Raw genomic sequence first — 19,844 nt, 5'->3', positions numbered from 1 at the left:
ACTAAAAAATTATATAGTATTTTTTTGTTATTCTAATATTTAATCTCAAATTCTATTGCTATAATGATACTCCAATTGTGACATAAAGAGTAAAATGAAAAAGAGATCAATTTAGATACGTACTTATGTATGTAACTACGTAATAATGTCAACGAAACATGTTACATTTTATTAGACACAATTCTAACATATTCTAGTGTATACCTTAAAATAATGGTATAATATAATTACGGATAGTATCGGAGATTTTTTCAATATGTAGAAGAATATTTTTTTCTTATTTTCCATATATGTAGAGAAATATTTTGTGGTAGTATCAATTCCAATTCTTTAATAATATTTGTATTTAAAGCTAAAAGATACATGCATGCTCACTATTTATTTTCCTTTTCCTCATATTCTATACTGTTCTATTTCATTTTATAAAATAAAAAATAAATTCATTCATTTGTACAAACATTCATTGGTTTGTACTGTGTAATATTGTAAATTTTATGATAATATTTGTTATTGCATTTTCTTGATAATTTTTTTATTTTTGAAGTCCTTGTTGTATTTTAATATTTTATAGTAGAAAATTGTATGCAATGTAAAATATATTCGTCGTGTGATACAATGCCTATATACTTGCATTATATCTACTGGAAAGTAGAGACATTGGGTGACATACAATAACAGGTCGAAATGAGAGTTTTTTTTTTTTTGTTTTTGTTAATAGTAGTTTACAATGCATTTTATTAAAGTGGAAAAAAAAAATTATTATAAAATACATTGAGTACAAAAATAAAAATAAGAAAATATCAATAGATTAGAGAGCAGTTTTTACACATATGAGAATTAATAACTTTATGTATTTTGTATACATACATACACAATAATATACATTACAATATATCGTATTATAACAACTAAAAAATATAGTATGTATTATGCTTTGTGTATTTTAATCATTTTTCAACCGTTTGTATTGTCAATGGTGTATTACAGAGAATGCATAAAATAGAGTATAAAAATCTAAAGATACTTTATATGAGTGTATTATATATACATATACATATGTGAGCGAGACGAGGAAGGTAATAAAAAAAAAAGAAATCTTATATAGAAGTTGCTTTTTTGTTTGTGTGTATTATTTTATTTTTATTTAATTTTTCTTTTATGGTGTTAAAAACTTAAATAATAATATGCTGTTGCTCTTCTGTGGTTATACTGAATTTTGTGTGGACTGTGGGTTAGGAGTTTTAAAGCATTAAATTTTACAATTTAGTTTGAGTTAACTCGTCGAGCGGTTAAGATGCACTTTCTAAATTAACCATAAAATTATTTTTTTTTAATTTAACCTTAATATTTTAATAATAAAAAATAAGAAGAAAAACATGTGTAATTCTTTTTAAAAATATATGATTTTTTTTTCAATTTTAAAAATATCTTTTAAAAGGAGAGTAAAAATATTAAAATGGAAAGATATATTTTTGTATGTATCTTTATTGGTTAAAAATAAAAAAGTAAAGTGTTTCTCAAAATAAAAAAGAAATAATAGAGCAATAAAAATGATATGAAAGAAGAAAAGAAGAAATGATATTTTGTTTATGATCATCAATTTAAACAAGAGTTTTCTTTTAAAAGAAAATTATAAATTGTATGGAATAGAAATAAAAGAAATTTTTAATAAGTGTGTGCAAAGAATAAAAGTTGAAATAAAAGAATCTATAAAAAGGCATGTCAAGGAATAATTAATTAAAAAATCAATGATATCTAAAATGAAAAAAGAAAATTAATTGCATAAAGCCGTATTAATTTAAAAATTATTTATTAAAAAAAATTTTATTAAAAAGAAAAATTGGAAAGTTAAAGAAAAACAAAAATTATATTAAAAAACAAAATGGAATGAATAAAAAAAATTATAATTAAATTTAATTTTATTTTTAGTTGAAATTATTTTAAATTTAATTTATTAATAAAAATACAAAAAAAAAAAATTAATTGAAGTTTATAACAATTAAACCGCTATACCCGCTCATTTACTAGATAGAAAAAATGGCTGATAGAAAAAAATTATCGTTGTCGCCAAGTTCGGTACCGTCTTTGTCGTTACACCATTTATCGTCTTATTTAACGTTTTCATCGTCGTGCTATTTAAAACGTATCGTATTTAAATTATCTTTGTTTTTACTATTACTTACGAGATCAATAAATGGACAATGTACATGGGAATATATGCAAACAAATGAATTAAAATGTCATATTAGAACATTAGATAAATCGTTAGATTTACAAGCAATTATTGAAACATCACCGAAAAGACTGGATATACAATGTAATGATGATTTATTAAATCAAAGTGAATTAATACAATCGCCGAAAATATTTTTGCGTTTAAAGACACTAAGTGAATTACAGATAAACTCATGTAAATTACAAAAAGTACCACAAAATGCATTTGATGGTTTATATTCATTAAAAAAATTAAAAATCTCTACAAAAAATAATCAATATGGACCAAATAAATTTTTAGATTTATATCAAATGTCATTCACTAATTTAAATGAATTACAATATATAGATTTAAGTGAAAATAATATACGTCAATTACCGGACGGTATATGGTGTCCATTAGTTAATTTAAAACAATTAAATTTAACAATGAATCGTTTAAAATCAATTGAAGAAATTGGTTTAAATGATAGGATTTGTAACGGCCAATCTGGATCTGAATTGCAAGAATTGGATTTAAGTTATAATGAATTGCGTTTAATACCAGATAATCGTGCTATATCACGTTTGAGACGTTTGCAGCAATTGAAATTGCAATATAATAATATAACGCAAATTCAACCGGATGCATTTACTGGTCTAACATCTTTGCGTATGCTAAATTTAAGTCAAAATCATTTAGAAACATTACCAGCTGGTGCATTCGCAAACAATAGAGAATTACGTGAAATACACCTACAAAATAATGAATTATATGATATACCAAAAGGTTTATTTCATCGTTTAGAACAATTATTAGTGTTAGATTTAAGTGGAAATCAATTGACATCGCATCATATTGACAATACGACTTTTTCTGGTTTAATACGGTTAATTGTGTTGAACTTATCCCATAATGCATTGACAAGAATTGGTGGTAAAACATTTAAGGAATTATATTTCTTGCAAATATTGAATTTACGTAATAACTCTATTGGCCATATTGAAGATGGTGCATTTTTACCTTTATACAATTTACATACATTAAATTTAGCTGAAAATCGTTTACATACAATCGATAATAGGTTATTCAATGGTTTGTTTATTTTATCGAAATTAACATTAAATAATAATTTAATAAACAATATTGAAAGCCAAGCTTTTCGAAATTGTTCATCTCTAAAGGAGTTAGATTTAAGTTCAAATCAAATTGCTGATGTACCAGAAGCAATAAAAGATCTTACAATGCTAAAAACATTAGACTTGGGTGAAAATCAAATAGCCGAAATTTATAACGGCTCGTTTCGTAATTTAAACCAGTTAACAGGATTACGGTTAATTGATAATCAAATTGGCAATATTACTAAAGGAATGTTTTGGGATTTACCTAATTTAAATGTACTTAATTTAGCAAAAAATCGTATCCAATCAATTGAACTGAATGCGTTTGAACGCAATAAAGATCTTGAAGCGATCCGATTAGATAGAAATTATTTAACTGAAGTAAATGGAATATTCGCAGCTCTGGCATCACTCTTATGGCTAAATTTATCAGAAAATCACTTAGTTTGGTTTGATTATGCTTTCATACCTAAAAATTTAAAATGGTTAGATATTCACGCAAATTATATTGAATCACTTGGAAATTATTATAAATTACAAGAAGAAATCAGCCTTAAAACACTAGATGCAAGTCACAATCGTATAACAGAAATTGGACCAATGTCAGTTCCAAATACAATTGAATTACTTTTTATAAACAACAACTTAATAACAACAATACATCCCAACACGTTTGTTGATAAGACAAGTTTAGTTAGAGTTGATCTATACGCAAATACGTTAACGAAATTGCAATTACACACTTTGCGCGTAGCACCGGTACCAAATGAAAAACCTGTTCCTGAATTTTATCTTGGTGGTAATCCATTCCAATGTGATTGTTCTATGGAATGGTTGCAACGTATCAACAATTTAACAACGCGGCAACATCCAAAAATTTTAGATTTAGCAAATATCGAGTGCTTAATGCCAAGTAGCCGTAATGAACCAATTAGGCCATTGGTGTCACTATCTTCAAAAGATTTTGTGTGTAAATATGAAGCACACTGTCCAGCACTATGTCATTGCTGCGATTTCGACGCTTGTGATTGCCAAATGATATGCCCCACCAATTGTAGTTGTTTCCACGATGCAACATGGTCAACAAATATCGTTGATTGTGGTAAACAAAATTCAAACTTTGTTTTACCGGGTAAATTGCCAATGGAAGTTACAGATTTATATCTCGATGGTAATAATTTACCAATAATATCAAACTTATCATTTTCCGGTAGAAGAAGCTTGAAATCTCTTTATTTAAATTCTAGCAGTATTGTCACAATTGAAAATCAAACTTTTAACGATTTAAGTTTACTGCAAATATTACATTTAGAAAACAATGCGTTGCAAGTAATTAAAGGAAATGAATTTTCAAGTTTGTCTCATTTAAAGGAACTATATTTGCATAATAATGCATTGTCATATATTGGAAATCAAGCTTTTGAATCGCTTAAATCATTAACAACATTGAGAATTGATAATAATCGCTTAACTACAATTCCCATGACGCAATTACAAGCGTTGCAAAACACTAACAATTTACAGTTTATGTCTTTGGGTCGAAATTCATGGAATTGTAAATGTAAATTCTTACAAGATTTGACGCAATTTATAGCAGACAATAGTTTGATTATTCAAGATGCCCAAGATATTTATTGTGTCGACGGTAATATAAAGCGCGAGTTGGATTTGAGTACAGCTGCGAATAGCGTTGAATGTACAGAATATGAAGGATTAAATAACGTAGCACCAAACCAAGACATTTCTGGGGGCTACATACCATTGTTGATTGCTGTTCTTGTTTTAATATTTTTAATTGTTATTTTAATTGTTGTCTTTGTATTCAGAGAATCAGTACGAGTTTGGTTGTTTGCCCATTATGGTGTAAGAGTGTGTGAATCACGTCTGGAAGATGCTGGTAAATTGTATGATGGAATTATATTACATTCCTCAAAAGACCATGAATTCGTATGTAGAAATATTGCTAGTGAACTAGAGCACGGCAGACCTCCATTCAGATTATGCATACAACAAAGAGACTTACCACCAGAAGCTTCACATCTGCAAATAGTAGAAGCATCGAGAGCTTCACGAAAAATTATATTAGTTTTAACACGAAATTTTCTGCAATCAGAGTGGGTGCGTCCAGAATTTCGCAGTGCCTTTCATGAAGCTTTGCGTGGATTACCTACGAAACTAGTTATTATTGAAGAAACTGATGTATGCGAAATAGCTGAAGAAGTTTCCGAATTATCGCCATACCTGAAATCAATGCCTTCGAATCGTATTTTAACAAACGATCCATATTTTTGGGAAAAATTACGTTACGCAATCCCGATTGAATTATCATCTCGTGGAAATAATTATACAATTGACCATCATGAACGCTTTAAGCAACCAATTAGCCCAGGTGTTATATTTAGACAAGCTCCACCACCTCCAGCTTATTATGCTGAAGATATTGAAGGGGGTAATTATTCATCTGCGACAACTGCTACACCAAGCCCAAGGCTTAGTGCACGTCATGCACGAAATCATATGCATTCCCGACAGAATGATGGTCAAACAATACCTTTACGACCACCATCCGAGCATATTTATTCAAGTATAGAATCCGAATATAGCGTATACGATCAACAAGAAAATTTATCTATGATACCAAATGGTTGTAGTAGTAGTAGCAGTGGCAATACGAGCAGCACAAGTACGTCAGGAATACCTTTATCACCTCAACAACAACAACATTTACTATTAGTTGGTCACAATCAACAACAAGCACAACAACAGCAACAAACACCTAGAATTCATTCTCATCCAAATCAACGTTTACCACAGCAAATTAGTCAAGCATCAATATGGCGTGCAATGAATTCAAATAATAGTCATGGTCACAAAATTACAAATAATTCTGGGAATGTACAATCTCAACAGCCTAGCCAATCACAAAAGCAACAGCAACAGCAACAACACCAATTAGAAAATATAAAAAATTCAATTGCAACAACATCAGCACCTTCACCTACATTTTCAACAACAATGGAGGGTGGAAATATTTCAACGTTAATTACAGAAACAACCGTTCAAAATAACAATAACAATGGTAATGTAAATAATAGTAGAAATAATAATATTAACAATAATAATAACAGCAGTAACAATAGTAATAATAGTAATAATTTTGGTGTTAAACCATTTCTAGTGTGAAAATAAATAAGAAAAAATAGTGATTTAAAAATATATTATAATATAGAAGAATCATATGTGTAAGATATATGCACACATATTATGTACGTATGAACTTATGTACCTACATAATATAATAATAAATAGATTTGTGTACAAAATATACATATTGTATAATATATGCAATTAGCAATAATGTAAAAAAATGCATGTGTATTTTTGTAATCCTATTAAAAAATGCATAGTGCAACATAAAACATTAAAAAACTAAGGAAAAATGAGTTCACTAAATCGAAAAAGAATAAAAAACAAATAATAACAATAGGTACAAAAATAATTGTTGAACGTGAGAGTTACGTTTTAATTTTTTTATTTTTTTCTGTTTTCTTTTTTGTTAAATGTACGCCAATTTTAATGTACTGTAACAGAAAAAAACTATAGTGTTATATATACAAATTTGTAGACAGAGTTTTAATGCCGGTCGGTACATTGAAGTACATAAACATGCTATATACATTAATACTGCGTATGTTTATAGTTTACATAAAATTATAAAAGAAGGAGGCGATGTGAAAGGAGAACCTAACGTCAAATTCAATAACTAAAATAGATTGTCATGTCATTGCCATTTTATACATATGTATACGTGGTTTATTTTTATGTTTATTCTTTTATTTTGCTTATTGTTTTTGTACTTTTTATGTTCAAATAGAATTAATTACATTTCAAATTTACTTTTATGCTTACCACACACATAAAATTAATTAACTTGCAATCTAGTAAAAATTTGGCATTTTTTTTTTCCTTTTTCTTCTTTTATACTTTTATTCGTAATTGTTTTATTCAATGTTCTATTTAGGCTTTCATGATTCTTAATTAACTACTCGTATATTTTTTCAAATGAAATTGAATTTTTGATATTTAAAGGGTTAAATAAACTTTTATTACTTTAAATAAGTATTACCTGCGAGCATATATTGAAAAACTATGTCATTAATTTGACAGTGGTTGTATTTTTCATAATACATGCATATCTATGTAGCTGACGTATATGCTTAAGTTATGTTGTATGTACTTTAATGTAGTCTCAATTCATAAATTTTGTTACTTTATTAATTGGAATAATTAACTAATTTTGTGTTGTGTAGCCATTTTGTAAAATGGTTATTTTATTTACAAAAAATTCAAAATTTTAAATCAGAACTTTTGAAAGTATCTGTTTAATTATCGTATATACCACCTGTATGGTGTACAGGTGGCAAATTATTTATAAATGTATTAGGTATACATATTTATTTCCGTTTATTATTCATTTACGTACGTATAATGCTGTTTAAGCTATAAAAGATAATTAAAATTTACAGTCACTTAATTCTTTTCCGAATGTAAGACAGTTTTTTTTTTATTTTGTACATCATTTGATTTTGATCTCTGTATTTCATAAGGTTATTATTTATTCTGTGCTTTAGTATTTTTTTCGCAAATTTACTCAAAATATCAAAATTCTAAAAAAAAAATTGTTAGTTTGTAATTTGTGAAAAAATATGTAATTTTTATTTCTCGAATCGCAAATTATTGTAATTTCCAGGCATTCACAATATTGTGGGTGAGATTTGCATTAATTTTAATTTGTATTCTTACTTGCAACAATAATTAATGGCAATTTAACAATTAAATCCTATTAAGTAATAAAATCAATTTTTTTTTAAAAAAAGGACATATTCATATCATTATGTTCTATATTTTGCATACATTAAGAATTGGCATATTCTTGCATTAAAATGAGAACAGAAAATTTCTGATTATAAGATTTTAAACACAAATCTGTCAATGTGATCTTTTATCTTTTGAGAAATTATATAAAAATAATAATAATAAGTTCTTGGTAATTCTCAAAGATCAATGTAACAAAAATCAGATGAAAATTACTAAAATTTTATTTTTTTCGTTGTTCTTGTTCTTTGAGAATAAATTCAAATTTTTGTACCTATAAATGTTTTCGAAAAATTAAAAAAAAATTATTATTTTTTCAAAATTAATTATAAAAAAAAACTAAAACAAAAGAAAAAACAAACAAAAATCCAATTTAATTTATATTAAAAATAATATGTGATATTAAAAATGTATTCTGTTTAACTTTACTATTATTAAATACAAAAGAAAAAAAAACAATAATAATAATTATGATAATTATGTAGTTAAGGAAATTTATAATATTATTAAATTTATTATTAAATAATTAGAACTATTTTAGTTTTTTAAAAAAAAAGTAATGATAAATAAAATTCGAAATCCTGTTAGGGAATATTTTGTTCTACTTTTTTTGATAGCAAAAAAGGACTAAAATAAAAATATAATTTTTTTTTAATTTTATTTGTTTTGTAAATAAACAATAATATTATGTATATTTAATGTACATACATAATTATAAAATTATATTGTACTTATTATGAAATATTATTTAAAAAATAGAAAATGCCAACAAATAAAAATTTAATAAATTTTCATTATGGCTAAAAATAATTAAAAAATTAAAAATTTAATGAATTTTTTTAAGTTGATTATATTATCATTTTTTTTTTGTTTTTTTTTTTTGTATTATTCGACTGACTAGATTGATAATTTATAATAGTTATATGGGTATGTTGTGTAGTTAGGAAAATTTCTTTCTCTTGCATAAAAATATGGTTTTGAAGTATTTGAGTTTATTGTACATTAGTGTAATTATAAAATAATGCTACTTAAATTATTATGAGGTAAAAAAATTGCATATAATTTTTTAATTTTAACGGATTTCACAATATGCTGTACAACAATTTTTAATTTTATTAACAATTAGTACAACAAAGTAATTTCAAGCATTTTTAATTCAAATTTCAGATAGGTATATCTGAGTTTGTATTAATTTTAATTTCTCAAATTATTTAATTTGAAATAATTATAATTTAATTAATTTTTTTTTTCATAAAATAGTATAAAAATGATAATAAAAAATTCTAGATATTAAATTTAAATTAATTAAATTATTACTGACTCGCATAATTGAAGTATTCACACATCATTCTTTATTCACTAATTTTAAAAAATCCGAAAATTATCATTTCAAATTTTAATCAATTAATTTAAAATCATATTTATTTCTACTGAGATTCTGAACATAATATTGACCGAAAATATTGATAAAAGCAAATACTTATTGATTTTAATATTTTTTTTTTGTAAGAGAAAGAAATGAAAAAACTTACATATAAAATATATACATAAAAAAATTCATATAATAAATTGTATAAGAATAGTATTATAAAATTTTCCTAAAATGCAACAATAATATTACAAGTATTTGCAAAGTCCAATTAAAATATTTTTTTAAAAATTATTTGTTTATAATGTAAAATAGTAAAATTTTCTGAGATTAAATATTGAAATTAAAATTAATTAATTAAAAATATAGAAATTGCCGTTTTGAATATTCTAATATAAAAAGTATTCATTTTTTAGCAAAAAATTTATTTACATTTTAATTCTTGTAAGAGATAAACATTTATAATTAAATATAAAGTAAATTTTTTTCATTCATTAGAAAGATTCAGGAAGTAGGAATTTTTTTTGTGATAATAAATATTGTGACAGATCAAAGATTAGTTCTAATTTTAATGGGTCTTCCAAATTAGTTGATATGTTTCGATATACATAAAATTCATAACAACTTTCTTTTCTATTTGATTTGTTTTAAAATATTAATTGTAGTTAGAAATTTACCAGACTAAAACAGCCATAGTTTAATATTTAATTTAAAGGGATTCTTGCATAAAACTTCGTCATATGAGAGCTCATTGTACCTAAATGTTTTCATTTGATATTATCGAAACTTACACTGTGCTAATCTCATACGAAGAAATATAATATTTATAGTAAAAATTATTATACATTCTAAAAATTCTAAATAAAAAACTTTATATATAGCAATATATAGCTGAAAGAAATCAAGAGAGCTAGAAATACTTTTGAAAATTTTATAAAAAAAATGTGAATAACTTTAATTGGACTTGAAATAGGAAAAAAATTTAATTTAAAATTACCCATCAAACAATTTTATTACTATTAATGTATTTTTTTTTAATTTATTTGAAAATTCATAATTTCTTTTAGATCGAAAGAAAAAAAAATAATAAATTAAAATCATTCGCTTCATATTGCTTTTAATAAATGTCAAATATAAATCAAAAGTTGTAGAAAAAAAAAATCATTAATCCATTATTTACTAAAAATATTTTTTTTTATATATTTTTATTTATAAATTCAATAATTTATAATAATTTTATTCATTTTATTCAGAAAATCAAATTTGCATATAAATAATGTAGAAAAAAAAAGATATTTATTTTATTTGAAATTAAAGCAAAAGAACACACAAAAAATAGAAAGCAAAAACTATAAAAATTAGTGATAGTAAAAATCTTCTGTAAATTTACAAAATAAAAAAAAAGTGTTATATGAAAAAACATTGAAAATCAAAAAAGATATTAATTGCAATTGTTAAAAATGTAAATAAATCTAAAAATATAAGTATAAAAAAATTTCATTAAAAAAACATTAAAAATATAGAAAATAATAAATCCATAATTTGTAAAAGACATACCATTTTTTTTCAATTTAATTTAAAATTTTTTATTTTTTTTTTCTAGGAAAATTTAAGTTAATAAAAATATTAATTTTTCTCTTTAATTTTGTTAAGAAGAGAGAAATTATTATATAAAATATTAAAATGTTAGTTATTGCATTGTAAATATAGGAAAAATCTCTTATATATAATATAAATATATATTTATAAAACGAAATATATGTAAGAATATATAAAAAACAAAATGAAAAAATTTCAAAAAAAAAAAAAAAAACAAAAAAAAATACAAAAATATTAATGAAAATTAAAAAAATTTTTTTAAAAAAACAAAATTAAAACTTTTTTAATTACATTTCTTATTTATTGGTGATTTATTTTAGGACACAACTGTTCTTACCCTAGTTGAACTTTCAACATCTACCATTGTATGTATATGATGTATGATATAAGTGGTACAAAACACTACACAGATATTTTTTAAAACGAAAAATACAGAATATAACTTGAAGGCACTTAATATTTAACAATCTCGGGATTTCAAAAATCTCAAAAGCGCAACGAACACAAGGCACCATAAAATTTTGTTGGTAATACAGAGGTGTCGTAATATCAAAACTCCACAAAATCACACAATAATAATGTTCGTAAAATAGAGATGTTTATTTACTGCTACCACTAGGAAGTAATTTTCATAAATTGAGATTCTACTGTAAATAATCATATTTAAGAAATTTCTTGTATCATATTATTACCAAACTATTAGTAGAGTTATTTGTTAAATTTTTTTTGTATTATTTTGTGACTGTTTTATTATATTTATAAGAAAGAGTTACAGTCAGTACAAAAAAAAATTATTCAAAGAAAAAATTATACGATCAATTATTCCGGGAGATGAGTATCCTTACATTTATATAGGAATAGAAAATTTGAAGCTCTTAGCAGAATACATACTATTATATAAGTTGCCATAAAGCAGAAAAATTCCCGTGACTTCAATAATGTGCCTACAACGTAAATTTTACAAAGTATCACATTCCAAATAGTTTGGTGAAAGCTTTTGACATTGTACACTTTTCCTAAATGCGTTTAATACGTAGTGGATACGTAAAATAAGAGTAAATCGGATACTTGAAATAAAAGTTTTTATCTTAAAATGCAGCATAAAAATGCTATATTTTTAATGATGTAGTAATGTTTGCTAAAAATTAACTTTTGCAAAGAATTTTAAATTGAAATTTTCAAACAAACGTCAAAGTATGTTGTAATATTATAAAAATGTATTCCAAAATGTATCAAAAGCTATACCAGTTTTTTTTACAATGTGAACGTAGTGAAAACTTTGAGGCGGTACTACAATCATATTAATACCCTACTTAAACTTTTTATGAAGCATTTTTGAAGTCACGCTTCACATTTATGGATTTTAAATTTGTACATTTAAAATAAATTATTTTCTGTTGAAAAAACAGCAAGTTCAGTCATAAATGAAGAACACAACGACATAAAAACAATAAAACATTTTAATAAATTTGCAAAATAAATTGCATTAAGTGAATATAAAAATTTTGCTAAGTATTTAAAAAATCTAAACCAAACCTATGATCGTTATTGTTTACTATGATTTTTTGTTGTTTTTCATTAGGTACAATATTTCACTATATAGATAAATATAAAAGAAATACAAAATATCTGGGAAATATTTCCGGGAAACTTTATCTTTATCAATTCATAAAAACCTGCTGTTTATAAAATTTTTAATTATTGTTTGACTTAAACCATAAGACAAAGAACCTTTTTTTTATGAATAAACAAATACACTTTCCTATTATCTTTTATATGCTATGCAAATAATTATGATTCAACTATTGTTATCTTATCAGTTTTGCTGAAATTAATTGTATAAAATTTTGAAATCTAATTACTTATATCGCATATGTGTAATTACAGGATAGGCTATGTGAATAATAATAGTAATCTCTTATTTGACAATATTAACTCATAAAGAAACAATAGTGAAAAGTGCAGATTTATAATTCTTTATCTAAAACTTGTTTGAATGTTATAGCATTATGTTTTTTCAATGAATCACATTTCTATTGAGTAAAAAAATAAATCAATGTTAAATTTAAGGCATGAACTTGTTTGTATAGCATGCAAAAATCGTGGTACGATATCTGTTATCATGTTTTTTTACCTGTTCTAACCCACATATTACCAATATTTTAACATGTCATACGTATGTACTTGAGCCATTTCGTGCTGCAGCTGATTCCGTAATATTTGAAATACAACACAGCTGTTTAACTAGTCATTTTTAATGACCAACGGGTATTTACCCTTAGTATTTAACGGGTATTTACCCTAGAGACTTACCAACTTCAACGATTTGAAATTATAAAAAAATTTTATCGTGAAAAAATTTTTGTACTAAAATATTTTTTATACTAAAAAATTTTTATTTTGATGGCAAGTTTCGAGCAAATAGAGTTCTAATACCAATTTTTGTTTTAGTAAAGTATAATAATTTGCTTCTATATTATATGCATAAACAGTGAGATTTATAGTATGCACTACATGGAACTACAGAGAACCCTTCAAACTGGTACAAAAGGCAGGCTAACAAAACTAGTACAAAAAATTTAAGATTTCAAAAAAAATATTCTAATCACAAAACGGGTTCGCTCCTTATGTGTAATTTGCCTTTTATTACATAAAAAATTTCTATGATTACTCACTTTATTACTCATAATAGCTTAAACAAGCTCAGTAATTACAGCTACATACAGCTATTTGTATTTACACAGTTATTTGTAATCCAAAAATTAGTTTTTTAATTTCGATGACCTTTACACGGCCTATAAATAATGTGTAGCTTCAAGCTATAATTATTAAAAAAAAGAAAAAAAAACTTTTTTCTTGGAAATTTTTGAATATTAACCGAAAAACAATTATGCGCATTGGAATTGAGTTTTAACGTATGTTACGTGTGTGCACTTGTTAATATTCAAATATGTGGTACACAATTTCGCCTGCATGAAACTTGAATTTTTTTAAAATTAGTAGTAACAATTCGTATGTATGTGAGCAAAGAACTACAAATTATATTTTGATTTCTTTGCTGATCTGCTAACGCATATGCAAACAAAGACCGAATAAAACAAACTTAGCACGTTTCCGAATACCTATTTTTTAATTAGGTAAAAAATTGTCCTCATAGTCGGTTTTTAGTTTACGGTTACAATAAGAATATTTCAATGAAGATTCCGCAATGATTTTGGTAACATTTGTACATACATAGAAAATTAAATATTGGAGGAAGGTGAAAATTTATACTTCGCCAAAACAATATACAATACGGGAGGTTATGTAATATGATTGAAATAATAATTTCAATACGATTAGCATTACTCTTAGAAAATAGCATAAATTTAATTAGAAGCTAAGTTTAATGAATCTACAATAACATAAAAATTATAAAAGTTGTAATGTATTGGATCTTCATTCAACGACATCTTGGAAAATAAATCTATATTATGGGCACAGATTTTTATGTTATGCGGATACTGTGAGTGTGATTTATTCCAAAAATTTTATTATGTGCTTTCTATAAAAATATTTTAAATATCCCTACTTAAAATATTAAGATTTCAGATAATTTTTTACATTATTTCTGTTACGGACCCCTTTTTTGGCGCCACGATCTAACATTATTCCTTTATACACTTTAATTCAATTATTATATTATTAGCATATACATCATAATAATATTTGTGAATGTACGTACTTACGTTGATGTTTTTTATTATTTTTTTTTAATGTGTCCTCTCGTGAATTTATGAAGTCTCAAGTTTCTCTATCTAATGTACCAAATATTCGTATATGTATTTCAAATTTAAATTTAATTAAGATTATTAAAATTACAAACAAATAAAATATCCAAAAGAAAAGTATATGAGTTTAAGAGCATACATGTACAAGGTGTATTAAATTTCATTTTAGATAATTCAAAAACATCAATGTTATGAGTCTTAAGGCGCTATGGTATCGTATTTTAAATTATTGACAAATTTAAGAGCAGCTCATTTCGTCACATAAAACTATAGAGTTTCATAATCTTTGTTGTGCCTTTTATAATTGGCAAACCGAGATCTTAAGTTTCTTTAAATTGATAAAATTTTGTTTCTCGTGTCCCTTGCTGGACTTGGTAGCATTAGGTGCACCCAAGATCATAGAAAAATTCTTAAATTTGAATGATATATTAAATTATATAATAAACGAATAGTATTAGAATTACACACCCTGTATTTACATCTAAATTCTTTTATTTTTACGTGAACTTTAAGAAAAATTCTAAATTCGTGTTTAGAAAATTAATCAAAGCCTACAGAAAATTTTGAATTAAGACTATCTTTTATTTTTTGTATAATATAAAGTAACCTATTTTTCAACAGTGCCATTTTGGTAAAATGCCAGAGAATATAATATACATGTATATGTAGATAAACATATGTATGTAAAGCAATACAAATGAGAACACATTTAATTCATAATTCATACTTAATAGATGGAAAAACAAAAATAGGAACAGAAGAATTCAATAATACACGTTGGCTTGTATGTATGTATGTACAAATGCATAAACACATGCATGAAATTTACAAGCTAAAATAAATTACGATAAATTAACTTTAATACAATAAAAATTATTGTAACAAATTAACAATTTTTTTTCATAAAATATTTGCGACTTACATATTTATACATAATCTACATGTAATACACGTCCATTTGTTTGGAAATTTGTAAAAAAGGCTTGCGATACGATACGGTAATGACATACTATAAGATCGTAATGTCATTTACTAGAACTCGGACAAAGAACTGGTCTAATTATCGCAATACAATAACATATAAGATATAAACAGTATTTTATTCAGCTGAAAAGCATTCGAAAAGAAACAAGAATTGTAAACTTATGACCATCACTTTTGCAGCAGTGTATTCTCTGTAAATATACAGTAAAAAAATTTTTTTTTGACAAGTGTGCTGTTGATGTGATTATAATAATTGCTAGTGTAGATTAACTTCAAAATTGTTATAATTTCTTTATTTACGTGCATTGGGAGTTAGTATACGTTCCGTTGGCTATTCGATTAAACATGAATTCAATTTTGGTGCTATCAGAGTAAATTTGAAATATCTGAAAAGTATATTAGGTTAGCTATATAGAAAAAAGTCTTGTAACCATCTTAACATATGCTAAGTAAGCAGTCCCTCTCAATATTATTCATATGAACTGTTTCTTCAATTATTCTTGTTATTAGAAAATAAATCGTCTTCATTCTTTTGCTTCTTCTTCATTTCATATACAGCTTCTCTAATCTATTATTGTCTTTCTTGACTTTTATTGTGTTCCGTGTATAAATTGAATTTTGTAAACTTTAAATTAGAGCTTCATTAAAGGTCATTTGTTTTACCTCTTTAAGTTCTATATTTTGTTTTGTTATTTCAAATTGCCTTATATATTTCATCAAGAAGTTATTTCATCACCACAGGAAAAAAAAATTGCTTTTTTCTTTTTACTTTTGCATTTTATTAATTTTTTGTTGAAAATTATTTGCCCACATGAATAAAAAAATATTATTATTAAATATGTACGGATTAGTACATCCAAACTACACACATTGTGACTATATTATATATCAAATATATGGACATTATTTTAAGCTACACATGTTAGTTTAATCTACATGAAGATGCATAATATAATGTGTAACAACAAAGCCGCCTTAAGTTGTTTTATATAACAACAGAGGGGAAGAAATCGACACAAAAAAAATAAGACTGCGTTATAAAAATTTGATCATACATACACACTTACCTATATAAAAGATAGTATGTACATCCTATAATCATACACACATAGTTATAACTATTTACACAAATTACAAAATACTTATAAAATAGGCAAGCATTTGCTCATACTCAAATCATTCGCCATTTCCTTTTCTCTTCATAAATATTATGAGCTATTTTTACTATTAAATACATTTTATGATTACTTATAGCGAAACCATTTTTACTTTAATAACAATAAGAAAAACAAAATGCAAAGTAACGCTGTTTTATTTGATTGTACACTTAAGGCTGACTTTGGACTTATAATGGATTTAAATTATATTTTCATTTAATATAGAGTAATTTTTGCGTAGGTGAGTATTAATGCGTTTTTAAACCGCAACAACAGTAAAAGATGAATAACAGAAAGAGAGCAACAAAAAATAAAAGTAAAATAACGAAGACTTGGGGGATGCTATAGCACATAGACATCTACTTAATGTACATACATATGTTAGCGATGTAATCATGTTTAACTCATCCTGTGTTTGAATTTTAAATAGAAATACGGTGTTACATGTACATAAAATGTGTTTTAAAATAGTCGATAAGAAAAAAGCGAAAAATTATGAAATTATTTTGAAATCCAAAATTTTTGATAGACTTACACATTTTTATTTGTTACTCCGAATATCACGCTTTCGCTTGTATAACTAATCGCTTGTTAAAAAATTTATTATTTTTTGCACAAACGCATAACAAAAATGTGTATTAGAACAGCTTGACCCCAACTTTGATATAAAACCGTCTTACAAGTGAATTTTTCGAGTTTTTTTTTAATTGCTTTTATTTTATTGAAAAATGTTAAATATTTCATGTTAAATTGGTTAAATTTTTTTTTTCGCTAAATAGCAATAATATAAAATTTTAATAATTAATGCATTTATTTTAATTAAAGTTTGTTGACTTTTTCAGTATGCTTCCAGTTTTATAAATTTTTTTCCTATACCAATTCAGTAAATTTTTAAAATTAAATTAATTGAATTGAAAAAATAGTTCCCGTTTTTAATTTGTACGTTAATTGCAGCGTTTAATATACAGTTAAAAATATAATTACAAACATTTTATTAAAAAAATGTAATTTTTTTTATTGAATTTATGGCGAAACTAAAAATTTCTGGTCATTTTCAAATAGTTCATCTTTAATTTATAAACGAGTGGGCATTGGATTTTTGCAAAAGAAAAATCGATGATAAACACCAAAACTTAAGACTTCCTTTTGTTTTTCATATTAAAATGATCAGAAAGTCATTAATTTCCATAAACAAACTATAATTGTACTTGTTCATTATAATTACAAAATGCACTTCCACAACGTAAAATGTGCAAATATTCAACTTCTATTCGATTGTGTCATAAGTCAAAAGAAATGCGGTCAGTCAATAGTTCGTAAAATGTCACATAATTTAAGTCTAGAGCTTGTATTAACATAATTTTTTAATTTCAGTAACTAAAAATATTTATTCTCTTTTTAATAAATTTGCATAAATTTAGGTGAAAAAAAAATTGTTACCACTAGCTAGAATATTATTGCTAGTTAATTTAGTGAAGAACCACATTTAGATAAGAGGACGAGAATATAGTTTCCATTTTAGCGTTTATGCCGGGTTTATAGTGAAAAAAAAATTGTCAAACCAAAATGGAATGCATTTGATATTTTGCAAATTATGAACCGTAAAAGCTCGAATCCATATTTATTAGAAGATGGCTGAGGAATATTTGAATATATTGTTCTTACTAACAGAGCCAGTCTCTGTGGATAAGAGGAGGAGACGACGAGAAGGACATTTCTTGGTGGCCCTCGAAAACACTTCATAAAGTCCACAGAATACTACTACGTGTAAATTAAATCCTACGTGTATCACAGGTTTTATCTTTTAATTTAAAATTACTTTGTAATTGTAAAAACAATATTATCATAGTCTTACCACACTATCATCCATACTATAAAACCATACTACCACGGCTAGGGACGGAAGTTAAATTTACTATTCCGTTCTTAATTAGTGAACTTTGAAAAATAAAATTGGCGTTTAAAAATGTTTGCCGCTGATATACATTTAAAGTCAACGTAAGGGGTCTTCGGCACTCAACGTGTTAAAAAACTTATTTTTTTTGCGCGTTGTAGGTAAAGTGTCTGTACTTTTAAAAGGGTCCAATATTTTTCTGTAAGCCAAAAATTCTCATCGAATTTTTGATTTTGAACATACAATATGAACTTCTATAAGAAAGAAGTAACTTGCTGAGAGTACAACATAAAATGAGAATTATATAGTCTACTCAAAAAAATATTGTAACTAACATGCGGAATAAATCAATTTCAAAATGCATTTCCACTTTGGAAATATTAAATTTCAAACATTTTACTAAAAAATTTACATAAAAAATTATGGTAATGAGCTCATTTTAATTTTATTAAATAAATTAAAAAACAATTTGTAATGAATGTCTTATAATGGTCGTTATTTAACTGCACTTTTAATCAAATATGAAACCTTATACTGACTGATAACATACATGTATACATACATACATATATGTGCATTTAAATTTTAATTTATTTGCATGTTTCATAAAATATTGTCATTATCCTCTTTCATTATTATTTTTTTTAAATATGTACACTCACATTTTATGCTTTTACAGAATGTACGCATTAAACTTATGCACAAACATAAATGTTCTTAATATATTATGCTTACACAATATATGAAAATTACTATAAAAATATTTCATGTACTTGCTAATTATTTTAAACTTCAGTTCAGTGCATTTAAATGAATCTGTAGACTGTAATGTGTCAACGAAATTGATTTTTATATGAGGTCCAATTACAAGTAGAAAACGA

General features: G+C 24.9%; 1 protein-coding gene across 1 annotated transcript; it reads left to right on the top strand.

The window, feature by feature from the left end:
* Positions 1–1,286: 1,286 nt before the first annotated feature.
* On the top strand, positions 1,287–7,307 carry LOC129606198 (toll-like receptor 7). The gene has a single exon (XM_055516357.1). It carries the CDS (start codon positions 2,038–2,040, stop codon positions 6,496–6,498), a length of 4,461 nt encoding a protein of 1,486 aa, XP_055372332.1. The 5' UTR covers positions 1,287–2,037; the 3' UTR covers positions 6,499–7,307.
* The last annotated feature ends 12,537 nt before the right edge of the window (positions 7,308–19,844 follow it).

The sequence above is a fragment of the Condylostylus longicornis genome, unplaced genomic scaffold (assembly GCF_029603195.1).
Source record: "Condylostylus longicornis isolate FDR11 unplaced genomic scaffold, ASM2960319v2 ptg000018l, whole genome shotgun sequence".
Lineage (NCBI taxonomy): Eukaryota > Metazoa > Arthropoda > Insecta > Diptera > Dolichopodidae > Condylostylus > Condylostylus longicornis.
This window is presented reverse-complemented; position numbering and strand designations above follow the sequence as displayed.

Coding starts and splice junctions, on each gene's coding strand:
- LOC129606198 (XM_055516357.1), top strand. CDS start 2,038: ATGGCTGATAGAAAAAAATTATCGTTGTCGCCAAGTTCGGTACCGTCT.